The 21031-nt window shown below is 50.7% G+C and overlaps 1 protein-coding gene across 3 annotated transcripts in view; it reads left to right on the forward strand.

Annotated features, from left to right (window-relative positions):
• Positions 1 to 1429: 1429 nt before the first annotated feature.
• Positions 1430 to 21031, forward strand: part of P2RY6 (pyrimidinergic receptor P2Y6) — a 33374-nt gene continuing 13772 nt past the window's right edge. Inside the window, exon 1 of one of the 3 annotated variants that reach the window (XM_034933340.3) lies at positions 1430 to 1569. Coding sequence is in view for 1 of the 3 variants with exons in the window: in XM_003815658.7 (XP_003815706.2) it covers positions 9157 to 9425 (269 nt within the window). In the remaining 2 variants the exon portion in view is untranslated. Of the gene's footprint in view, positions 1570 to 9100; positions 9426 to 21031 lie in introns of those variants that run through there. The other 2 variants (XM_003815658.7, XM_003815657.5) reach the window with 2 other exon arrangements.

The following is a 21031-nucleotide window of genomic DNA, read 5'->3' on the forward strand; positions in this document are numbered from 1 at the left end:
CATCTTGTAGTTGCTACAGGAGCTGAGACCAGATAGGTGGGCAGGGCACTGCAGAGAAGAGTCCAAGAATTGTCACCTCTCTCAAGAACATTGACAGTGAAGGGAAGACCTTTCCTGTCTTGGGGCCTCAGTGTACTTTCTGCCTAGGGTTCTCTTCCCCTTACCTTCACCTGGCTAAGTCTAACTCCTTCTCCTGGTTCAGCTTAAATGTCTCTTCCTCTGGGAAGCCTTCCCAGATCTCTCAGTTTAAATTAGATGGCCTCTTTCCCCATGACAGTCTTTCATCCAGTTCTTGACTTTTCCTTCTTAGCAGTTAACACAATATGCAACTATGTATGAAATTTGTGTGACTATTTGTTTGATGTCCGTGTTTCCCACTAGATTACCAACTCCACAAGGCCTGCACTGTCTGGAATGTTGTTCCAGTGCACCCTCAGTGCCTAGCACACAACCTGGCACAGTAATTGTTGAATAAAAAGCCACAATGGGGGCTGAGAAGAGGAGCTGGTTTGTATCTGGGGACAGCAGATCCAGGAGGTTTCAGAGATGAGGGAGTCAGAGGTCCCTGTCCACCAGCCAGATTTTAGGCGATAAAAGGGAAAAAGGGAAGGAGAGTGACAGTTAGGAGGAACACTGACATTGATGAGACACCAACTGTGTACCAGGCACTGTCCTGACACCATCCTGAGCATCACTCCCATCCCCACTCCCATCTTTAGTGTGATGTCCCACTAGCTGAGTGACCCAGAGCAAGCTAATCTCCCTGAGCCTCAGTTTCCTCATCTGTAAAATGGACTGGTAACACCAAGCTCCTGGGATTGTTATGAAGAGGAGGAAGCAGGGTATGGTGTGGAAAGTGTTACAAACCCACGCTTCAGGGGTACTTGGGTTCTGGAGTCAGACCACCTGGCTTCAAATCTCAGGTCTGCCACTTACCAGCTGTGTGACCTTGAACAAGTCACTTCATTTCTGTGCCTCAGTTTCCCTGCCTGTAAAATAGGAGTAATAATACCTCCAGAATTGCTATGAGGATTAAATGAGGTATGCATTAAAACACCTTAGCACAGTGCTTGGCACATAGTAGGTGCTCAAGGAAATAATAATTAAAATTATTCCTCCCTCCTCCCCACTATCCCAGAACTGCAGAATGTCAGAGCTGGAAAGATGGGAGAAATCACCATTTGATACCCAGCCCCCCCACACACACATATCAATACAAAGAGGGAAACTGAGGCCAGGGAAAGGTAAAGTCGTGAAGGATTCTGGACTGGAGTCCACCGGTCCCAGGTCCCAGCCCAGGAGCGGTCCCCAGAGGCCTGCAGCCTCTTCCAGACATCACCTCCCCCTCATCCCACGAGGGCGGGCCGCTGGGCGGGACTCCAGCGGTGCCGAGGCCGCTTGGCCACAGCCCCTCCCTGCCGCTTTGCTCTGGCTCCTCTGGGTTCCAGGGACGCTGGGGCCGGAGCTGCTGCCGCCGTCTACACGGTCCCCTCATTTGACGGGTTCGCCTCCCAGCAGCGCCTGGGCGAGTGACATCTGGGCCGGACCAGCTGGTGCTGCGCGGCGCAGGTAAGGGCGTGCGCGGGCAGGGACAGAGGGGTAAGGGGTGCCGGGGCGCGGGGATACAGGGAGGCCTGCCCACTCCAGGGTCGCGGCCAGTCAGGGCGGGTGCCGGGGGTGAGTCCCTGCATATGTGTGTAGTGTGGGCAATGTGTAAATGATTACTGTGAGCGCGATCTGCACTCCAGCCTGGGCGACAGAGCAAGACTCCGTCTAAAAAAAAAAGAAATTACTGTGAGCAATGGGTTAATGGGTTGTATGCGGTTAGTGTGCGGTATGTGCAAGGTGTGACCCATGGATCACAGTGTGTGTCTGCCTGCAAGAAGTGTGCATTGCAACTCTCTATAGCTCTGAGTGACTGTGCTGGGGTAACACAGGGGTCCACGGTGCATGCACACTCTGTGGCGGGAGCCATGGCAGGGTGGTGCACTGGGTGTGCATTGTGTGAATTGTGAGGTGTGTGTTTTGTGTGGCACATCCGTGGCCCCTGTGGTGTGTTGAACTGGGTGTGCGTTGTGTGAATTGTGAGGTGTGTGTTTTGTGTGGCACATCCGTGGCCCCTGTGGTGTGTTGAGCTGGGTGATGGAAGGTGGGGCACATTTGTGCAGGGGTGACACTGACAGAATGTTTTCCGTGGTGGCTCTGCCTTTTCCACCAGTGCCCGGAAGGGCTTGGGAGAGTGAAAGCTCACCCGGATCTGGGTGGAGAAAGTATGACAGGTCCCAGGCTCACCCTCTCACACATACAAACACATGCACACACAAGAGAAGCTGCTCCGAAATCTTATTTTTTTATCTTCCAAAATTCCTGTGGATTTTGCATTCTTCTATAATATTTCTGCATATAAAAACACTGTTCTGATAAATTACCACCCAATGAGTTGGCTCAAGTCTTGGAGGTAAGCTGGGTTTATCTTGTGGTGGGAATCCCCTGCCTGTCTCCCAAACTGAGATGTAAGAACTTGGACTCAGCAGGAGTGAGGCGGTGATGTTGGGTATGTGGTGTGTGCTGCAGGGCAGGGTGGGGGGGAGTTGTTTGGGTCACTCCTGGGGCAGGGGCAGGAGAGCTGGGCTTCTGAGGAGGAACCCTGACCATCAGTGAATTTCTTGCCTCTTCTCCACTGCCTGGGCAGGAAGGGGCTGCAGGACCCTGGGGACCACGAAGAAGGGGGTTCCCCTAGCAGGCTGCCTCCTGAGACAGTTAGGTGTTTGTGTCATCCAAGCTTGGTTCAAATTTGATTTAAGCAAATGCAGAAATATTAGAGAGGCTTCAAAAGGGGTCTGGCACTTTATCTGCAGAACTTTGGGCAAAACCTCACTGAGTCTCAGTTTCTTCCTTTGTAAAATGTAGATGTGGATAGTATTTGCCTCATAGGTTATTTTTAGGACTGACTGAGTGCCTGGATATTAAGTGGCTGGCACAATCTCTGATACATAGAAATCCTAACATCTGGTGACAAAACTATGATGATAGTAATGGCGACCCCCACACAACTGGGTCCCTGCCCACCCCAGGAACTCTCAGTTTTCACAGAGCCAGTGATTCCAATAAGCTGTGTGGGTAGGAATCAGAGAGTCCCTATTTGAGTATCTCTGAGGGATCCTTTCCCATTCCCAGACCGAATCCTTGTTGAATTCTCAGTGACCACCTGCTTCCTGGGAAGATGCAGTCTGGGAGAAGACAATGCAGGTCTCTGTCAAAGCCTGGGATGGAGCGTGGGAGAGAGGTTGGGGGAGAAATGCAGGGGCAGCCATGGGCTTGGATGGAGGCTTCTCAGTCCTGACAAACCCTGGAGGAACCGAAAAATGCTGGCCCTGTGTATGTGTGTGTTTGGGAACTGGCAGGGGCAGGAGCCTGGGTTGCCCTCTGCCTGGAATGAGGAAAGTCCAGTACAGGATCAGGAATATTAGTCCCTGGACCAAGACAGGCCCTGAGAGCTGCAAGGGAGGCTGTGAGGTCAGCATTGAGCTGCAAGCAGAAATGGACCAGGAGGCTCCCCGCAGGCTGAGCCTTGTTTCTGGGGCTAAAACTTCTGCATTGGCAGAGCAAGTGCCCCTGTTCCTGTTGACTTCATTGAGTCAGTTTAGAGGAGTTGCCCGGAGGCCTTGGAGGACAAGGGGACATAAAAGGCAGTGTTGGGAGCTGTGGAAACATCTGGGGAGGGAACCTAAATATATCTCATGGTGACGGGGTGCCATGATGGGCCAGTGCGACCTCGGGCACCACAGAGGCAAGCCACTGTCCCCACTGTCCCTAACAGGGAGTACTGCTGCCCCAGAGGCCCTGAGAGCTTCTCTGGAAGGTCTGGACAGAGCCCTCCTGGGGAGAAGGAGGCCTGGCCCAGCCCTGACTTGCTGAGTGATAAGGCCAGCTCTCTTCTTAGCTGTCAGGGAGGTGGGACCAAGTGATGCTGTCGTCACTTCTGGCCCTGATTTCCTTTAATCCCCAATTCTGGCTATAATTGTTTATAATTCCACACCCCTAGCCCTAAGAGTCTATAATTACTCAAACATTCTAGAAGTCTACAATTCAAACTCCAACTTTCTACACTCCAAAGCTGTAACATTCCCCAATTCTGGCTCCAATGTTGGAGGATTCTGGCCCTGGCTTTGGCAGTCTGACTCTTGTAAACTTATAAACTCCCAAGGAAGAGGTTACTTCAGCAGAATCATGTGAGAAGCCCCAGAAAAGGTCTCCTCCCTGCCTAAGCCAGCCTGGAGTAGAGGCAGGTGCCTGGTAAAATGGCCATATGCTCTCTGGGGTGGATGACAGTGAACCCAGAGGCCCCTCCTCATCAGAGCAGCAGAGTTGCTGGGAGTACCTCACAGCTCTCAGGGGACGGTGGCCCTAGAGCAGAGAAAGGTTCAGATCTTGGATTGTAGGCACCCCTCAGGATGAGGGAATTGTGGAGTCACTGGGCACCTTGCAAGGCCATCAAAAGGAAGGAGAGAGAGAACAAGAAATGGGGCTGAAGAGACCTCAAAGGCAAACCTCATTCTCTCTGAGAGACCTCAGGTTGTAGAAAAGACTCCTGTGGAGCCAGCAGGAGCAGCATCGTTGATGCACAGCCATGTCTGAACTCAGCATAGGCTGGGGGGTGGAGAGCTCCAAAATTCACAGTGATTAGCTTAAAACCTTGCCTTGAGCTGGCGACAAGCAGGACTGGTAGCTGACTGAGCAAGCTGGGGACAATCCTCCCATAGAAACCTTTGCCTACTTTCTGTGAGTATTCTGACCAGGACTTACGTGGGATGGCTGAAGAGGGTGAGCCAGACAAACCATCTGTGTTCTTGGGGAAACCTGTTAGCTTCTCTGGGAGGGGCAAAGGAAGGGCTTGGGCATCCAAGGACTCAGCTCTTCCTCTCCCATCTCTTTCCTGGTTATGAAAGCTCTTCACATGCAACTTGCTGCTGAGCTAAGCTAGAGCACTATGTAAGCTGGCTGGAAGTGGGTCCATGCATGTGATGGTTCCTGCATGCCTGCCGTGGGTGGTGTGTTCCCAAGTGTGGCAGGTGCCAGGGCACGTGTGCATATGTATGTGTGAACCTGTGTGAGTTATGTGGAGCTATTTCCGGGGCTGGGTGTGCTGTGCATGCACCAGTGCAGAATTGCACCCACGGGCATGTGCTCCTTACAACTCTGTTAGGTCTCTGTGGCCTCTCTGTGGTTTCCTATGATGGATGGCAAACAGCAGACCCCAGACTCTGGACAGTATGAGGGGCTCAGGCTGCAGAGAGGGAAAACCTCTGTGGCTCAGCAAGAAGGCCTAGCCCTGGCCAGACATGGTGGCTCACGTTTGTGATCCCAAAACTTTGGGAGGCTGAGGGAGGAGGATCGATTGAGACCAGGAGTTCAATACCAGCCTGTGCAAACTAGAAAGGCCCTGTCTCTACAAAAAAAAATACAAATTTAGCCAGGCGTAGTAGCTTATGCCTGTAGTGCCAACTGCTTGGGAGGCTGAGGAGGATCATTTGAGCCCAGGAGGTCAAGGCTGTAGTGAGCTGTGTGTTTGCACCACTGCACTCCAGTCTGGGTGACACAGTGAGACCCTGTCTGGAAAAAAAAAGATGTCCAGTCTCCTCCTGTCCAAGGAGACCACCAACCATGCTTCCTGCAAGCTTGAAGTGGGCCAACTCTTTTTAGGATCTGATCTGAATCCCAGAGGGACCACATCTCCTCCCACGGACCAGGGCTAGGAAGCCTCCTGTTTCAGTCAAGAGGGCTGAAGGTGGTGTTTTCCCTCCTGACTCCTGGGAGCAGCAAGGGGCCAATGGGCGGTGGCCAGGGATGTGCACGAGACCATTCCTGCCTGCCAGGGGCCTCATTACAGGCTACAGAGACCCTTCTCAGCCCTTGACTCATGTGGATCAGAACAGCTCCATTCCACAGCTGAGAAAACCAAGGTTCAGGAAGGGGTGAGACCCACCCAAGGGAGTAGCCAGTACTGAACTGTGAGCCCAGCCCAGAGCCAGGAAGGAAGACACTAGGACTGAGCTAGCAGTGGCTGCCTGGCGGCAGGGCCTCGGGGGTAGGACGCGAAGGTCAGCCTGGCCAGCTAGTGGTGAGCATCACCCAGCAAGGGCATGTGGGGTGTAAACTGTAAAGCACCTGATTTATTGTAAAGGACCCAGGGGCTTCCTGCTGGTGACTGAGTGCAGGAGGGTGGCTGTGGAGGGGTCAGTGCCCACAGGCAACGTAGGGTCTAAGGGGCTTCAACCTTGGGCACTCCTCCCCTCCCCGTGAGGAGCCTACACCCTGGGCTGAGCTGGGAGAGCCTGCGCCTGAAAGTTAGCCCCTAAGGCTTCCTCCTCATCTTATGTAACTGCTTTTATTCCTGGGGAAAATCAAGAGCCTGGGAACCCCACAAATCTCCCGTGGCATCTGGGACAGTTTGAGATTATGATAAGGATTTCGGAGCCTGGGAAAATAAGGCCTGTGGACTAGGGGTTTGCGGGGCTCCCCAGGAGCAGCGTGTGTGTGGAGCACATGCAGAGGCCCGGGCCTGGGCAAACAGGTATGTGAACAGGTGTACACACTCCAGAGCCACTCACAGAAACACACACACACATACTTAGGCACAATTCCAAACACCTGTGCCTTGTGAATGCATGCGCATCTTCCAGCACAGGTACACATGGCTGACAAGCCCCCAGGCAGACACTGTGCAACCAGCATTCATGTCCTCCCCCAGCCTGGGGGCCTGACTGGGGTTGGTGGCTCTCAAGGCTACCTCAGGGCTATGCCTCTGCCTCCCGGAACAAGCTTTCCCAGGCCTCCCAGCCTTGTCTCTTTCCCGTCTCTCCCCCCACACCTTCTTACCACAAGGACAGAGGAGGGGCCCTTCCTGTCAGCTGGCTGGGAGCAGAGGTGGCTTTGTCTTTTCGGAAGAACTGGTTCTGTGGAATTTGTGCTTATTTCCCATCAAGGATCAAGGACCTGCTCTGGGGCTACCTCAGGGCCCCACAGGATGAGGGGCTGGTTTTCAGACGAGTTTTCTGCTTGCCTGTCATCTGGATAGTGTCTAAAAATTTGCAAACTGCCTTCTTGTCAGTGTCTTGCTCATTCTTCATGACACTCCTGATATGTAAGTGCCTTCACTTCCTCTATTTGGCAGATGAGGGAGCTGAGGCCAGAGAGGGATGGGACTGCCTGAGGTCACACAGCAAGCTGAGGCAGGGTTGACCAAAACTCTCATGAGCTGGGGTTGCAAGGAAAATGCCTTCAGCTTCCTGGGGCTTGGGGTAGGAGAATTTGGCTGTCAGAGCCTAGAGGGTGGGGCAGGCTGGCACTACCAGGTGGGCCTGCCACAGAAACACCTCACACTCCTTTACCAGGAGCTGACGGGGGGCACAGCCAGCCCCTCACAGGCCAGCACTGTGCTGGGAGGCTCACCCCTGAACCTACCTTTGTGGACATGCCAAGAGAGGCCAGGAGAGGGAGCTCTGCCTTGCTGTGTGACCCAGGCAAGTCCCGACCCTCTCTGGGTCCAGCGCTCTCTCGCCTACTGGGATATTGGGATTGGGGATTGGTTGAGGGATGTGTTCCCTCTCTGGACCACAGAGGAAGCAGAGAGCTTCCCCAGGGCTGGGAGTGGGGCACAAGCTCGGGATGCTCCCTGCCAAAGCGTTGGTGGCCCTGAGTTGCTGCCTGTGCCCAGGGAGTCCCAGTCTTCGCACTAGCCTGCTGCTGAGATCCACTGAGGCAGAGCCTGGCACAGAGTGGGGGCTTGGGGCCTGGGGGAGGGTCTCCTCCAGGCTAGGTGGCTGGGAGAGGGTGATCTGGCAAATCTAGATGGGGCCTGTCCACCTGTCCGAGGCTGCAGCCCCCTAGCTCTCCGCCCCTTACCCTCCTTTATGTTTCTATATCGCTGCTCTTATCACTATCTGGCCTGCTATATATTTACTCATTAACCAAAAGAAACTAATCTCCCCTGCTAGACTACAGGTGTCTCAAGGGCAGGACTTTGTTTTTTGACCTCAAGTGCCTTGAACATTACTCGAACAGAGTAGGTGGCCAATAAGTACCTGTAAGAAAGAAGAGGAGGAGGAGGAAGCAGGAGAGTCATCTTACAGACGGGGAGGGCCCACCATGGCCCAGGTAGAGCCGCCCTGGCTGCCTTCTCCTCATCAAGCCCAAGCTCAAGGATGGATTGGCGCTGGGGAGGGGAGGGTTGCCTGGGGTCAGCCTTTCCCCCCCGGCATCACCCTCCATCTTCGGTGCTGTAGCAGGACGAGCCGCCGACAAAACCCTTCAGACACCGAGATAGTGAAGGGAGTGGCTTTAATCAGCTGGGAGCATCGGCAGGCTAGCATCTTAAAATCTGAGCTCGTCAGGTGCTCAACTTCTGTCCCTTTTAAGGGCTCACAGCTCTAAGGGGGTCCACGTGAGAGGGTCGTGATCAACTGAACAAGCCAGGGGGTACATGATAGGGACTGCGAGCACCGGTGGTCAGAGTGAAACAGAACAGAATGGGAGGTTTCACAATGTCCTTCCATACAATGTCTGGAATCTATAGATAACAACAGCTGCTAGGTCAGGGGTCGAATTTTAACTACCAGGCTTAGGTCAGGCAGGCCCAGGCCTGGTTTCGGGTCTGGTTCCTTGGTTTCGGGTCTGGTTTTTAGGCGCCGGGCTACCTGCCTTTAGTTTCGCTTCTCTTTCCTTTTCCGAGTATAAAACAGTATGAGAGGGTCTCTCTCCTCCCTCAGTGCCATCCTCATCCCTGGGTGGGAGTTGTCTGGATCCATAGGGTTGGAGCCACAGATAACAGAGCCATTAATCTCGGGGTCTCAGCCTCTCTTAACGGACCTTCCAGGCACTGCTGAGAAAACCAGGTTAATGGTTTCCTGCGGCAGCAATGAGCAGAAGCAGGGCCATCTCCAGACTCCAGAGAAGCCAGGAGAGGGCTGGGGTGAGAATGGGGAGGAGGATAAAAAACAGCCACCCAATGCGTGCCTTCCCTGTGCCAGGCCCTTGTCCTGAAATGTTATCTCACTCCATCCTCCCAACAGTCCCTTGGGCTAAATTGGTGATGCTGCTTGTTTGAGTGAGCAAACAGAGGGTGAATGAAGTGACTTGCGGGCAGCTGGGTAGAGGATGAGTCAGCATTGGTGTAAAGGACTTGAGCTTCAGGGTTCTCGGGATTCGAGTCCTGGCCCTGCTGCTTGCCAGCTCTGTGCTGTGGCAAGTTACTTCCTCTCCCCAGGTCTCTCAGTTTCCTCATCTGCTGCCTCTCCAGACTTCTGCCAGAACATTGCACGCGACAGTTTCAGGCACAGAACTGACTGGCAGCAGGGGCTGTTCCACGAGTGGGAATTTGCTCCAGCACTTCACGGACTGCAAGCGGGGCACTTGCTAACTCTTGGGTGAGTTTTCTGGGTCCATGCCTGGAAGGGCTTGCGCCCCTCAGCTCCCCTAGGAGCTTCCTGAGTAACTGCAGTCCACTTGCAGCCACCGAGGCTCATCACAGGCAAGAGTGGCAGTAGGGCAGGCACTGGGGTCCTCCTCCTTCCTCTGCCTGGCTATGCCTGGAGCCTGCAGACTGCACAGCGTGGAGGGATGAGGCACCGCAGGACGGGGTCAGTGGGGGCGGGGAGGAGATGGACACATTGGTGCTGCGCTGTGCCTTGCTGGAGAAGTGGAATAGCTCAGTCAGGATTCGGAGCCACAAAGGTCTTGGTTGGAGTGCAAATGGCTGGCAAGGGCACTTTTCCTCTCTGGGCCTCAATTTCTTACTCTCTAAAATGGGGGCAACCGTGGTCTCTCCCTGCGTATGTGAACACTGCTAAGTGTAGTATCTGGAGAGGGGTCCTCACGGAGGAGGCTGGGCCCTGCCCTCAGAGCTCCCCAGGAACTTTGGTTGAGGGAATGAGTAGGAAGGATTAGTGATCAAATAATTGTCCACAGAGGAGGCCCTTGGGAAGCCTCTCACCTCTGCCATTCCAGCTAAATCTTAAGACAGCCTGGAGCTGGCCCCATGAGAGTGGTTTGGAAAAAAAAAAAAAAAAGTCTGAGTCCAGGTGTGACTTGTTAAGGGTGAAGGGGCCTATCTGGGAGAGCTGGATTAAAACTTTTCCAGAGTTTCTATTGCCATTCAGCTCTGCTGACACCGACACAGAGAAAACAGGCAGCCCAGCCCATGCGTTCAGCCCCGGCCTCTTGAAGATATTTGGGACTCTCATCTCTTGCCAGCTCTAGAATGGGTCATATTCAGGGAAACTCTCCACCCCTCAGTATCAATGAGATGAAAAATGAGAAGGCCCTTTGCAAACTATAAAGTGTTGTGCCCCAGAAGGTGCATCTGTGTGTGTGCCAAGCCCCTGGGTGTGTACGTGAGAGTGAGAATGCCCAGCTTCCAGTGTATGTGTGTGTGTATGACTGGCTGGGTGGGTGGAACTCTACACTCCCCTCGACTCCCTGTGTGGCTGGGACTCTTCTAAAATTCTTACAATCTTTTTTTGCATTTCCTCACTGTTTGTCAGTTTATCAGAAAGGGAGGGGGCCATGGTCCAGAAACCTGGCAATTGTTTCTGAGCCTGCCGACTCTTCTCTCCTGCCCTTGCCTTATCCTGTGGCTGTCTCTGGAGACCTGACTGCCGGGAGCTCCCAGCATGGCCTGTTCTGCCAGAAGCTTGCCTGGCTTCTCTGTGCAGCCCATCCACCACCTGTTTTTCCATCTGTGGCTATGCACTGGCTGTTTTCACACCACTGTCCCACTGACACTTTTTATTTTGGGATTTTTATTTTTTTTAAGATAGAGTCTTGCTCTGTCACCCAGGTTGGAGTACAGTGGCACTGTCATTGCTTACTGTAACCTTGAACTCCTGGGCTTAAGCAATCCTCCTGCCTCAACCTAAAAGTAGCTGGGACTACAGGCATGTATCACAATGTTCAACTAATTTTTAAAAATATTTTGTAGAGATGGGGTTTTGCTATGTTGCCCAGGCTGGTCTCAAACTGCTGGCCTCAAGTGCCACTGACTCTTTATAACATCCCAATGCCCTCCAGAGATGGTATTTACTGTTCCCTTTTACAGGAGAAGAAATGGAGGCTTGTTGAAGGGAAATGGCTCTCCCAGAGTTATCCAACCAACTAGCGGCAGTGCTAGGGTTTCAATTCTTACCTAACTCCAAAAACTTTATTAACTGTTGTGGCTTACTTAGTAGGTGTGTGTTGGCTCTTTGGCTGAATGAATAAATAAATGAAATAACATGAATAAATCATTCCATCAAAATTGAGCTGAAAGAGAAAGTTAAGCAATAATAGCAAGGTCTGTCATTGACTGAGCAACTACAATGTGTCAAGTGTTTTACACAAAAATGAAAGCATCAGGAGGCTGAGGCAGGAGAATCATTTGAACCCAGGAGGCGGAGGTTGCAGTGAGCTGAGATCATACCACTGCACTCCAGCCTGGGTGACAAGAGCGAGACTGTCTCAAAAAAAAAAAAAAAAAAAAAGAAAGAAAGAAAAGAAAAAGAAAAAGAAAGCAGTCAGAATTATTGTTATTCCTATTTTGCAGCAGAGGAAGCTAAGGCTCAGAGAAATTAAAGGATCCTGTCCAATGTGGGAGCTGGGACTATAATTTGTCAGTGTCCAGGCCCCAGAGCTCTGAACCTAGCTTTCCTAGTTCCTTAGTGTTAGAGTGAGTCAGCAGAACCTGGCAACAGGTGCCCATTACAGCAGAGGATCCGGGGCCTGTCGAGACTCTCAGGAAGCTGGGTGCAACAGCCCACCCTGCCCCCTCCTGCCTTGGGACCATTTCCCCATTTGTCTCTGAAATAGGTTTCTATTTCAGGCTGGGGTGGGGATCCGGCAGCCCAGGCTCTGGCTCTCCCTCTGTGACTGTTGGCTTGTCCAGTTAGGGCCAATGCCCCGGCATGGGGTGATATATTGCTGCTTCCCCTGTCCCAGGGCTGGCCCTGTCATTAATAGCTCCATGGGAGGGCAGGGTCTGAGCAAGACGCAGTCATTTGGTCTACGGAGATGGCGTAGGCTAGGTCAGTGGCTTCTGTGCCCAGCCCTGTGTGGATTCCAGGGACCCAGGGGCTAGTGGGTCCAGCTCTCCCCTTAGGAACTCAGGGGCTGGGTACTGAGCTCCAGGAAGATGAACTCTGCAGTAGCTGAGACAGAGCCTGGCATCCTAACTCCCAGGGCAGTGCCGGTTTCAATGGCCTGGGACAGAGTGGTGGCTGTCCTGTGGTACCAGGAGGCAGATCTCAACTCAGAGTGAGGGATAACCTTGTTTCTATCATGCCAGAGGGATGGGAACCAGCCTTTCAAATCAGCCCACAGTTCCTGAGTGTCCTATCCCTTCTATTGAGGGACAGGGGCACGACAGGGACAGACCTGCACAGGAGAAGGAGAGCCCATTGTCTGAGGGAGGAGAAATTCCCTCAGGCAGCGGCTAATCTGATGGTTGAGGCAAGAGTCAGACTTGGAAGTGCCAGAACCTGTCCTGCAGATTCACTAGTACTTGACAGCGTGGTGCAGTCTCATTCCTCATGCCTTCGCATTGTGGCCCGCCACGCTCCTGAGGAGGACACACCTCCATAGCATGGGGGAGAAACAGAGGCACAGAGAGGCTAATGTTTGGCACAGAAATGCCTCTGTTGTAAGAAGTTGCTGGAGTAAAGCAGGTTATAGATTAAAAGCTAAACAGTCCCCAGCCTAGGTATCCTCCCAGGCTGGAAATCTCCCCTTCTGACTCTTGGATTCATTGGTGAGATTCATGGAGGACTTGCTTTGTTCCAGGCCCACTCAGGGGATTTATTATAGATTTATCTTATAATAACAGCAACACCAAGAGCGGTTAATACTATAACTCACATAGAATAAGTGGGGAAACTGAGACTCAGAGAGTTAAATAACTTGCTTGAGGTCATATAACTAGTAGATGCAGAGGGGATCAAACCTAGGACTATCTGTCCCTGAAACTCATGACTCTCCCACTCCATGGGGTACTTGTTCCACAAGATGTCAGGCCTCAGAGCATACCATTAAATGGTAAAATATGAATGACAACATAAGAAAAGGAGCAATTAGGGAAACGCAAATCAAAACCACAATATGATACCACTTTACACCCATTAAAATGGCTACAATGAAAAAGACAGACAATAACAAGTGTTGCCGAGGAGGTGAAGAAATTGGAATTCTCATACACTGCTAGTGAGAATGAAAAAGTATATAGCCATTTTGGAGTGCAGTTAGGCAGCACCTCAAAAGTTTAAACATAGAGTTACCATATGACCCCCTGGTTCCATTCCAAGGTGTATACGCAAGGAAATTTAAAACACAAAAACTTCTACGTAAATGTTCACAACAGCATTATTCATAATGGCCAAAAAGTGGGAATAACCCAAAATGCCATCAGTGGATGAACAGATAAACAATTATGTGGCCTATCCATATAATGGAATATTATTCAGCCATAAAAATGAAATTTTTATTTATGCTACAACACGGATGAACCTTGAAGACACGCTAAGTAAAATAAGTCAGACACAAAATGATACATATTGTATGATTCAATTTGCATAAAATGTCCAGAACAGGCAAATTCATAAATACAAAAAGGAGATTCGTAGTTTCCAGGAGGATGGGGATAAAAGGAATGGGGAGTAACTGCTATTGGGTACAGGATTTCTTTCTATGGTTATTAAAATGTTCTGAAATTGGATAGTGACGATGGTTGCACAATCTTGTGAATATGCTAAAAACCTCTGAATTGTCCATTTTGAAAGGCTGAATTTTATGGTATGTGAATTATATCTTAATTTTGTTTAAATCCGGGAGCAGGAATATAGAAACTACATAGAAGGTTGAGATGAATGTTGGTCCTCAGGTAGGTGAAACGGAAACTTCACTGTGAGTTTCCTGGCAGCTGGAGTGAAAAGGGAGAAGCAGCCTCCAAAATGAGGAAACCAACTCTTCAGGGGCTTAGGTCCAGGGCAAGATTCCTATAAACCCAAGTTGGCCCACTGCATCACTGCATCATAATGTCAGAAATACAGATTTTTTTTTTTTTGAGACACAGTTTCACTCTGTCGCCCAGGCTGAAGTGCAGTGGCACAATCTCAGCTCACTGCAACCTCTGCCTCCCAGGTTCAAGTGATTCTCCTGCCTCAGCCTCCCAAGTAGCTGGGATTACAGACGTGCCCCACCACACCTGGCTAATTTTTGTATTTTTGGTAGAGACAGAGTTTCACCATGTTGGCCAGGCCAGTCTCAAACTCCTGACCTCAAGTGATCCACCCACCTCTGCCTCCCAAAGTGCTGGGATTACAGGCATGAGCTACTGGGCCCAGCTAGAAATACAGATTTTTTTTTTCTCCCACCTGAGATTCCGATGCAAAAAGTATGAAGAAAGTGGGAAGGGCCTGTAATTTGACCACACTTCCAAGCCAATGAGTTGGCCTGCTACAGTTTCATAGATGCTGGCAGAAGATGCAAGACTTCTGGTTAAAGATAAAGAACTTTGTTCCTCACAATAGGATTAGCCCAAATATCAGCATTTGTCCCAATTCCTGCAGGACAATGCAAAGGGGGCCAGGTAATACCTTCACATGCAATGGCTTGCATGACAAGGTAAGGTACCTGGAGCTTAGGCAATCCGCATCTTTTATAAGGGGCAGCAAACCTACCTGAACTTTGCCCCAGAGGAAGACATCATATTTGTTGCATTTGTTATACCAGACAGTCGATAAACCTGGTTTTGGCTCCAGAAGGGGACACTATCTCTATCTTTATCTTCCAAGGCTGTCTGCTGTACAGATATCCTCGAAAAGATCATCTGGAACAAAGGCAGTCTGTGTCTGCTCACAAGACATGCAGAAATCTGAGTGGCCCTTGGAGAATTGTCTCCCAATACAGTAGATGTGCTGGTCAAGGCTGAGTTTTGTTTGTTTGTTTGTTTGTTGTTATTTTGTTTGTCTTTTATTATGATAAAATATACATAACAAAATGTATGATTTTAATCCTTTTTGATTGTACAATTCACTGGTACTAAGTATACGCACATTGTTGTGCAGCCATCACATCACCACCATGCATCTCCAGGACTTTTTATTTATTTATTTATTTATTTATTTTTTTATTTTTTTTTTTTTTTGAATAGTGTCTTGCTCAGTCACCCAAGCTGGAGTGCAGTGGTGCGATCTCGGCTCATCGCAACCTCTGCCTTCCAGGTTCAAGTGATTCTTCTGCCTCAGCTGGGATTACAGGCACACACCACCACGGCCAGCTAATTTTTGTATTTTTAGTAGAGACGGAGTTTCACCATGTTGGTCAGGCTGGTCTCGAACTCCTGACCTCAGGTGATCTGCCCACCCGCCTAGGCCTCCCAAAGTGCTGGGATTACAGGCATGAGTCACTGTGCCCAGCCCTCTAGGACTTTTTAAAGTCATCCACTGAAACTCTATGCCCATTAAATAATAACTCCCCATTCTCCCACCCTCTCAGCCCCTGGCAACCCCCACTCTACTTTCTGTCTCAATGAATTTGACTTTTCTAGGTACCTTATATAAGTGGAATCATACAGTATTTGTCCCTTTTTGACTGGCTTGTTGTACTTGGAATAAGGTTTCCAAGTTTCATCCACGTTGTAGTATGTATCAGAATTTCATTTTTTAAGGCTGAATAATAATCTACTGTATGTATATATCGCATTTTATTTATCTATTCATCCATCTACAGCTGTTTGGCTTGTTTCTACCTTTGGGCTATTGTGAATAATGCTGCTATGAACATTGATGTATAAACTTCTGTTTGAGTCCTTGCCTTCAATTCTTTTGGTTGGAATTCTAGGAGTAGAATTGCTGGATCATATAGTAATTTTATGCTTATTTTTTGATAAACAGCCATAATATTTTTCACAGAGACCACATCATTTTACATTTCCACAGTAATGCAAAGGTTTCCAGTTTCTCCACATCCTCCCCAACACTTATTTCCTAGGTTGGCCTTTTTTTTTTTTTTTTAATAATAGCCATCCTAATGGGTGTGAAGTGTTATCTCATGGTTTTAATTTGCATACCCTATTGATTAGTAATGTTGAGCATCTTTTCATGTGCTTCTTGGCCATTTGTATATCTTCTTTGGAAAAATGTCTAAGTCCTTTGCTGATTTTTGAATTGGGTTGTTTCTTTTGCTGTTTAGTTTGTAGGAGTTCTTTATACATTCTAGATATTAATACCTTATCAGACATATGGTTTGCAAATATTTGCTCCCATTCTGTGGGTTGCCTTCCAACTCTGTCCTTTGATAATGTCCTTTGATGTACAATAGTTTTAAATTTTGATAAATTTCAACTTATTTAATTTGCTGTTGTTGTTGTTCTTGCCTATGCTTTTGGTTCAGGGTGGTTAGGGGTATTTTGGTTACAAGATACAAATGCAACTAGCTTAGGCAAGAAAATGTATATCAGTTTATATAAATAAAAAGCCCAAGGTAGACCTAGATCTGACGTGGCTAGATCCAGCAGTTACAAGGATGCCACGAACATCTCTCTCCTGACTTTCCACTGGGTTCCTACATTCTCACTCAAGTTCCTTCCAGAAGCACCAGTCTTCCATGGTCTGCACAGCTAATAATCCAGGAGAAAAAGAGTGAGAGTCTTTCATGCTGGTTCCACAAAATTCCTGGGGCAAACTCTAATTGGTTGCCCCTGAACCAATCACTGGTGAAGGGTCTGGATGGATCCTGGGTCTGGTGACCACCTTGAATGAAGAAAATTGCCACTGAATGGGGCGAGAGTCTCCCAGTAGGAAGAGATGCAGGACAGGCAAACATTCCTCCCCAGAAAGAGTCCAGGAATCTGATGGGCAGCCAGGGTTGGGAAGCTCTGCTTAGAAGAGTGTCCCTTACCTTAGGCTTCCTGTGAGGGGCCTGGGAGAAGTAGAAGGAATCCTTCTATTTGATCACTGAAGATTTCCTAAAGGACACAGCATTTATGAGGCCCTGTGACTGATGGAAGGGCAAGGCCAGGGCAAGCTGGGCCCCAGGCAGGTTGGGTCAGAGCAGTAGAGGGACTGGATTTCCCTGCCACCTGAAATCCTTCCTACCCCAGCCCTGCTCTGTTGTAGGGGCTAAGAATATGCACTCTGGAACCAGGCTGCCTGGGTTCAGACTAGCCCAGGAGTCATTCTTTCTTCCTGTGCTACCTTGAGCTAATCTTTGTGGCTTGGTTTCCCCACCAGAAGTATAAAATGAAAATAATAACCAGTCCCACCTTGCGGGGTCCTTATGAGGATTAAATGGGGCAATGCACATCTGGCACACACTAAGGCTTCAATAATTGTATTATCATCATTATTAGTTTGGGCCTCTTTTCAAGCACATCCAGAGCAGCTCCAGCTCTGTTCACCATCCTTCAACAGGCCTCTCACAGACTCTGCCTTTTGCCTCTACATACACTTGACGATTTCACTGCCACCTCCTCACTGAGCCTTCTCTCCTGTGGAACCATCCCTCCATGCCTGTGTTCTGGTAGGACTCTGGGGCACTGACTCTGGGGCTTTGGGTTATAGATCTTCAGGTAGATGTCCCTTGTCCCCACTGAACACCTGTGGGCAGGACCTGGGCCTCCCCTGTCCCTGAGTTTACAATGGGAGTTGGCCAGCCACAGATGTGGGGAGAGGGAAGTCCAGTGGTGGAAACAGCACTAACGAGGGGGAAAAGAAGAGCAGGAACTGAAAGTAAATCAGAGTCCAGCAGGTCGCGTGCAAGGGGCAGGAATGGGAGCTGAGAGTGGAGAGGTCAGCAGGGACTGGGTTTGCCTTTATCCTCAGGCACTGGGAAGATATAGAGAGGGCGTAGAAAGAGAAACAATGAAGTCAGACTTTTGCTGAGCCAGGGTCCATCTGGCCACAGAAAGGGGCTGGACTGGCCCTGGAGATGGAAAACCAGAAAGCATGAGAAGGATGTGGTCTAGGTTGGGGGAGGGGACGTGGGGTGAGAGAAGAGAAGTTTGAAATGTGAAAATGGAGCACAAACAGGGCTTGGTGATTGACATGAAGTGGGACCTCAGTTTTTCCACCAGAGAAATGACAAGTCCTGCCCATCTGGCCTCTCCAGGTGGGATTAGAGGACAGCGGGCTCTTGGCACTGACCACTCTAAATGGCCAGTAACTATGTCTGCTATATCAGCTCATCCGCTCCCTCAGCCCATCCTCATGCCCTGGTACAGTCCAGGTCAAGCACAGACCAGACACTCAGGGTGCTAGGTCAAGTCTGTAAGCTCCAAGAACCAGAGTTGGGCTTCACCACCCAAGCCCACCCTGGGAAAGCCAGTGGGGCACAGACTAGCTGAGCTGTGCTGAGGACATCTGTCTCCCTTGGGCAGGGTGGGGCCCAGGGTCCTCCATCCAAGAAGGGACCAGCCCACATTCACAGTGATCTGGAGCAGGTGGCACACAGTTCCTTCCTGTTCTATTCTGCTCAGCCATGGCTTACAGACACAGGCTAGGATGGAAGGGAAGTGACCCCTGGGAACTGTGCTGGGCACAAGGGCCAAGCAGGAGCCAGACAGTGGTGCCATTAGAACTCCACCCCTCACCAGCTGAGTGTCCTCAGGAACTGTGAATCCAGCTGCCCGGGGGCAAGGCCAGGCCTGGGAACCAGGTACTCTGTCTCCCACAGTTGACATCCCATGTCCAGATGACGGTGCTATCCCAGGAGCCGAATGTCTCTCCTCTCTTGGCCTCAGTTACCCTCACTGCAAAATGGGTGCAAAGGCGAGGAGAGAACTCTGGAAGCTCTAAGGGCTCCCCTTCCCAGTCTGTCTGATGGAGGAGGGCCTGCATGGGTCTGGCAGTTGGAGCAAGTCATCCTTCTACTCCTCCAAGTCCCCTGCTACCAAAGCCATGCCTTTGCTGCCCCTGGAGAGGAGAGCCAGGCTGGAGCAGCAGGCTTGATGACTGGACACAGAGATGGGAGGCTCCCCACCAGCTCCCTGCAGGGCTACAGCATCCTCTTGCCTGCTCTGGACCTCAGCTTTCCACCTGTGACCTGCGGGCTGGTGTGGGACATCTGTCTTTCCACTACTCTGGCTGTCAGGGCTTGTTAGGGGGCAGGGGAGACTGCTGTGAGCCTGCCATTTGAGATCCTTGATGTGAGCCTACCACTGGTTGGTCCCTGGAGCCTCCCCATCCCACGGCCACAACCCCATTTGAGGCTCTATTTTCTCTGAATCTAACCACAACCAATTCATCCTCCAACTAGCAGCCCAAGGGACCTTCTAAGTCTCAAATTTGATCATGCCTCTGCCCTGCTTTAGAAAGGGGTCTCCCAATGAGGACTTTCTTCAGCTGGCACCCTCAATGCAGAGGCCACATGTGTAGCCTGGCATTTTGAGGCCTGTTGGGCCTGGCCCTAATGACCCCACAGCCTTATCTCCTGCAAGGCCCCTCAGCACCTGCAAACACAAACACTTGCAGGTACTCTGAGGTCCCACATCTCCAGCAGGTCTCTCTGCCTGGAGCACCTGCCTTTTTCTTTCCACACTCCACCAAAGCATCACCTCCTCCAGGGAGCCTTGCTTGATACCACAGACAGGGTTAGAGGCCTCCTTTGTCTTCCCAGAGACCCATGTGTCTACATCTTCATCAGTCTTTTCCACTAACGGGAGCTCCTCAAAGGACAGAGCCCAGAGAGGTGCCTGCATATTGTAAGACTCCTTGTAAATGCATGGCAAATGAATGAATGAATGGAGGAGGGAGGGAGGGAGGAAGGGAGCAAAGGTTGCAAGGGAAGTCATTTCTCATGAGTTTGGCTGGCCTATGATAAAATTATGGGTGATAATAGAAGCCCCACTGAGCAAATACTTCCTGTGCACCAGGTATTGGGCTAGGTGATCTAGATCCATTATTTCATTTGAGCCCCCAGTGATGCTGTGACTGTTGACAATACTTAAAATTAAGGACTCAGAGGCTCAGAGAGGTAAAGTCACAGCTCATAAGTTGCAGAGTCAGGACGGGAACCCCCAGGTCTGTTGGGTGCCAAGCTTTGCAGAGGGAACAGTGATGGGTGACAGAGGGGTACAAATTCTGGTATTGGGCATTTGGATCTAATTCCATGGGCTGGGGTTTGAAGAACTCTGGGTTTTCTGGGGAGCTCTGAGGAGAGACCTGTTCCAGGAGTGAATCCTCACATTTTGTATCCCCAGGGGCAGTAATCTGGGGAGCCCTGTACCCCAACCCTCACCTACTCCATAAGCAACGACCCCTCCTATTCTGTGACAGAAACCATTGATGTTTTCTCAAACCAGTGTCACAAGCTATGCAAAGGTATCATCCCAACCAGTCACCTCCCTAATCCCCTGCTAAACAGATGTCCTGGAGGTGCCCCTGCCGGCCCTGATCCCCACCCACCTTCCAGGCAGAGTCCAGGCCCTTTCCTGGAAGCCAGAGAGGTGGCTCTCCTCCCCTAGCCCTGCACCAGCACTGGGTGGTGCTCAGGGACGTCAAGCCCAGTCAAGCTCAGTGGCCTGTTTTCTCCCCAAGGCCTGTGTTTTCAAGATCACTTTGGAGATTTCCTTGTGGATGGAGCTCAGACAGTTGCTGGCTCCTTGGTTCCATCTTGCCAGCCTCACCCAGAAGACAGAGTGCCCACTGCTCTTCCCGGAGCTGGGCTCAAAGGCTCCTTGCTCTGCCCTGGGCCTGACTGTAAGTGTGTGAGAAATGGGTGCAGGGAGGCAGGGCTTGTGGGTGACTCTTCCAGAAGCTTGATTGCACAGGGAGGAAGAGGAACAGACGGAGAGGCACGAGGGGTCAAGGAAGACATTTTGCTCAGATGAGAGAGGGACTGGGGAGTGGGAAGTGTTTGGGCTGAGGGGAAGGAACCAGCAGATGCAGCACGGGGAAGGTGCTGAAGAGAGGGCAGGAGGTGGTACCTGGGGTCCCGCGGGGCTGTGGATGGGTGAGGAGAGAAGGTGCAGACACACGGGTTTAGTTGGACAGTGGGAAGCTGAAGGCAA

This window comes from Pan paniscus, chromosome 9 (genome assembly GCF_029289425.2).
Source record: "Pan paniscus chromosome 9, NHGRI_mPanPan1-v2.0_pri, whole genome shotgun sequence".
Classification (NCBI taxonomy): Eukaryota; Metazoa; Chordata; class Mammalia; order Primates; family Hominidae; genus Pan; species Pan paniscus.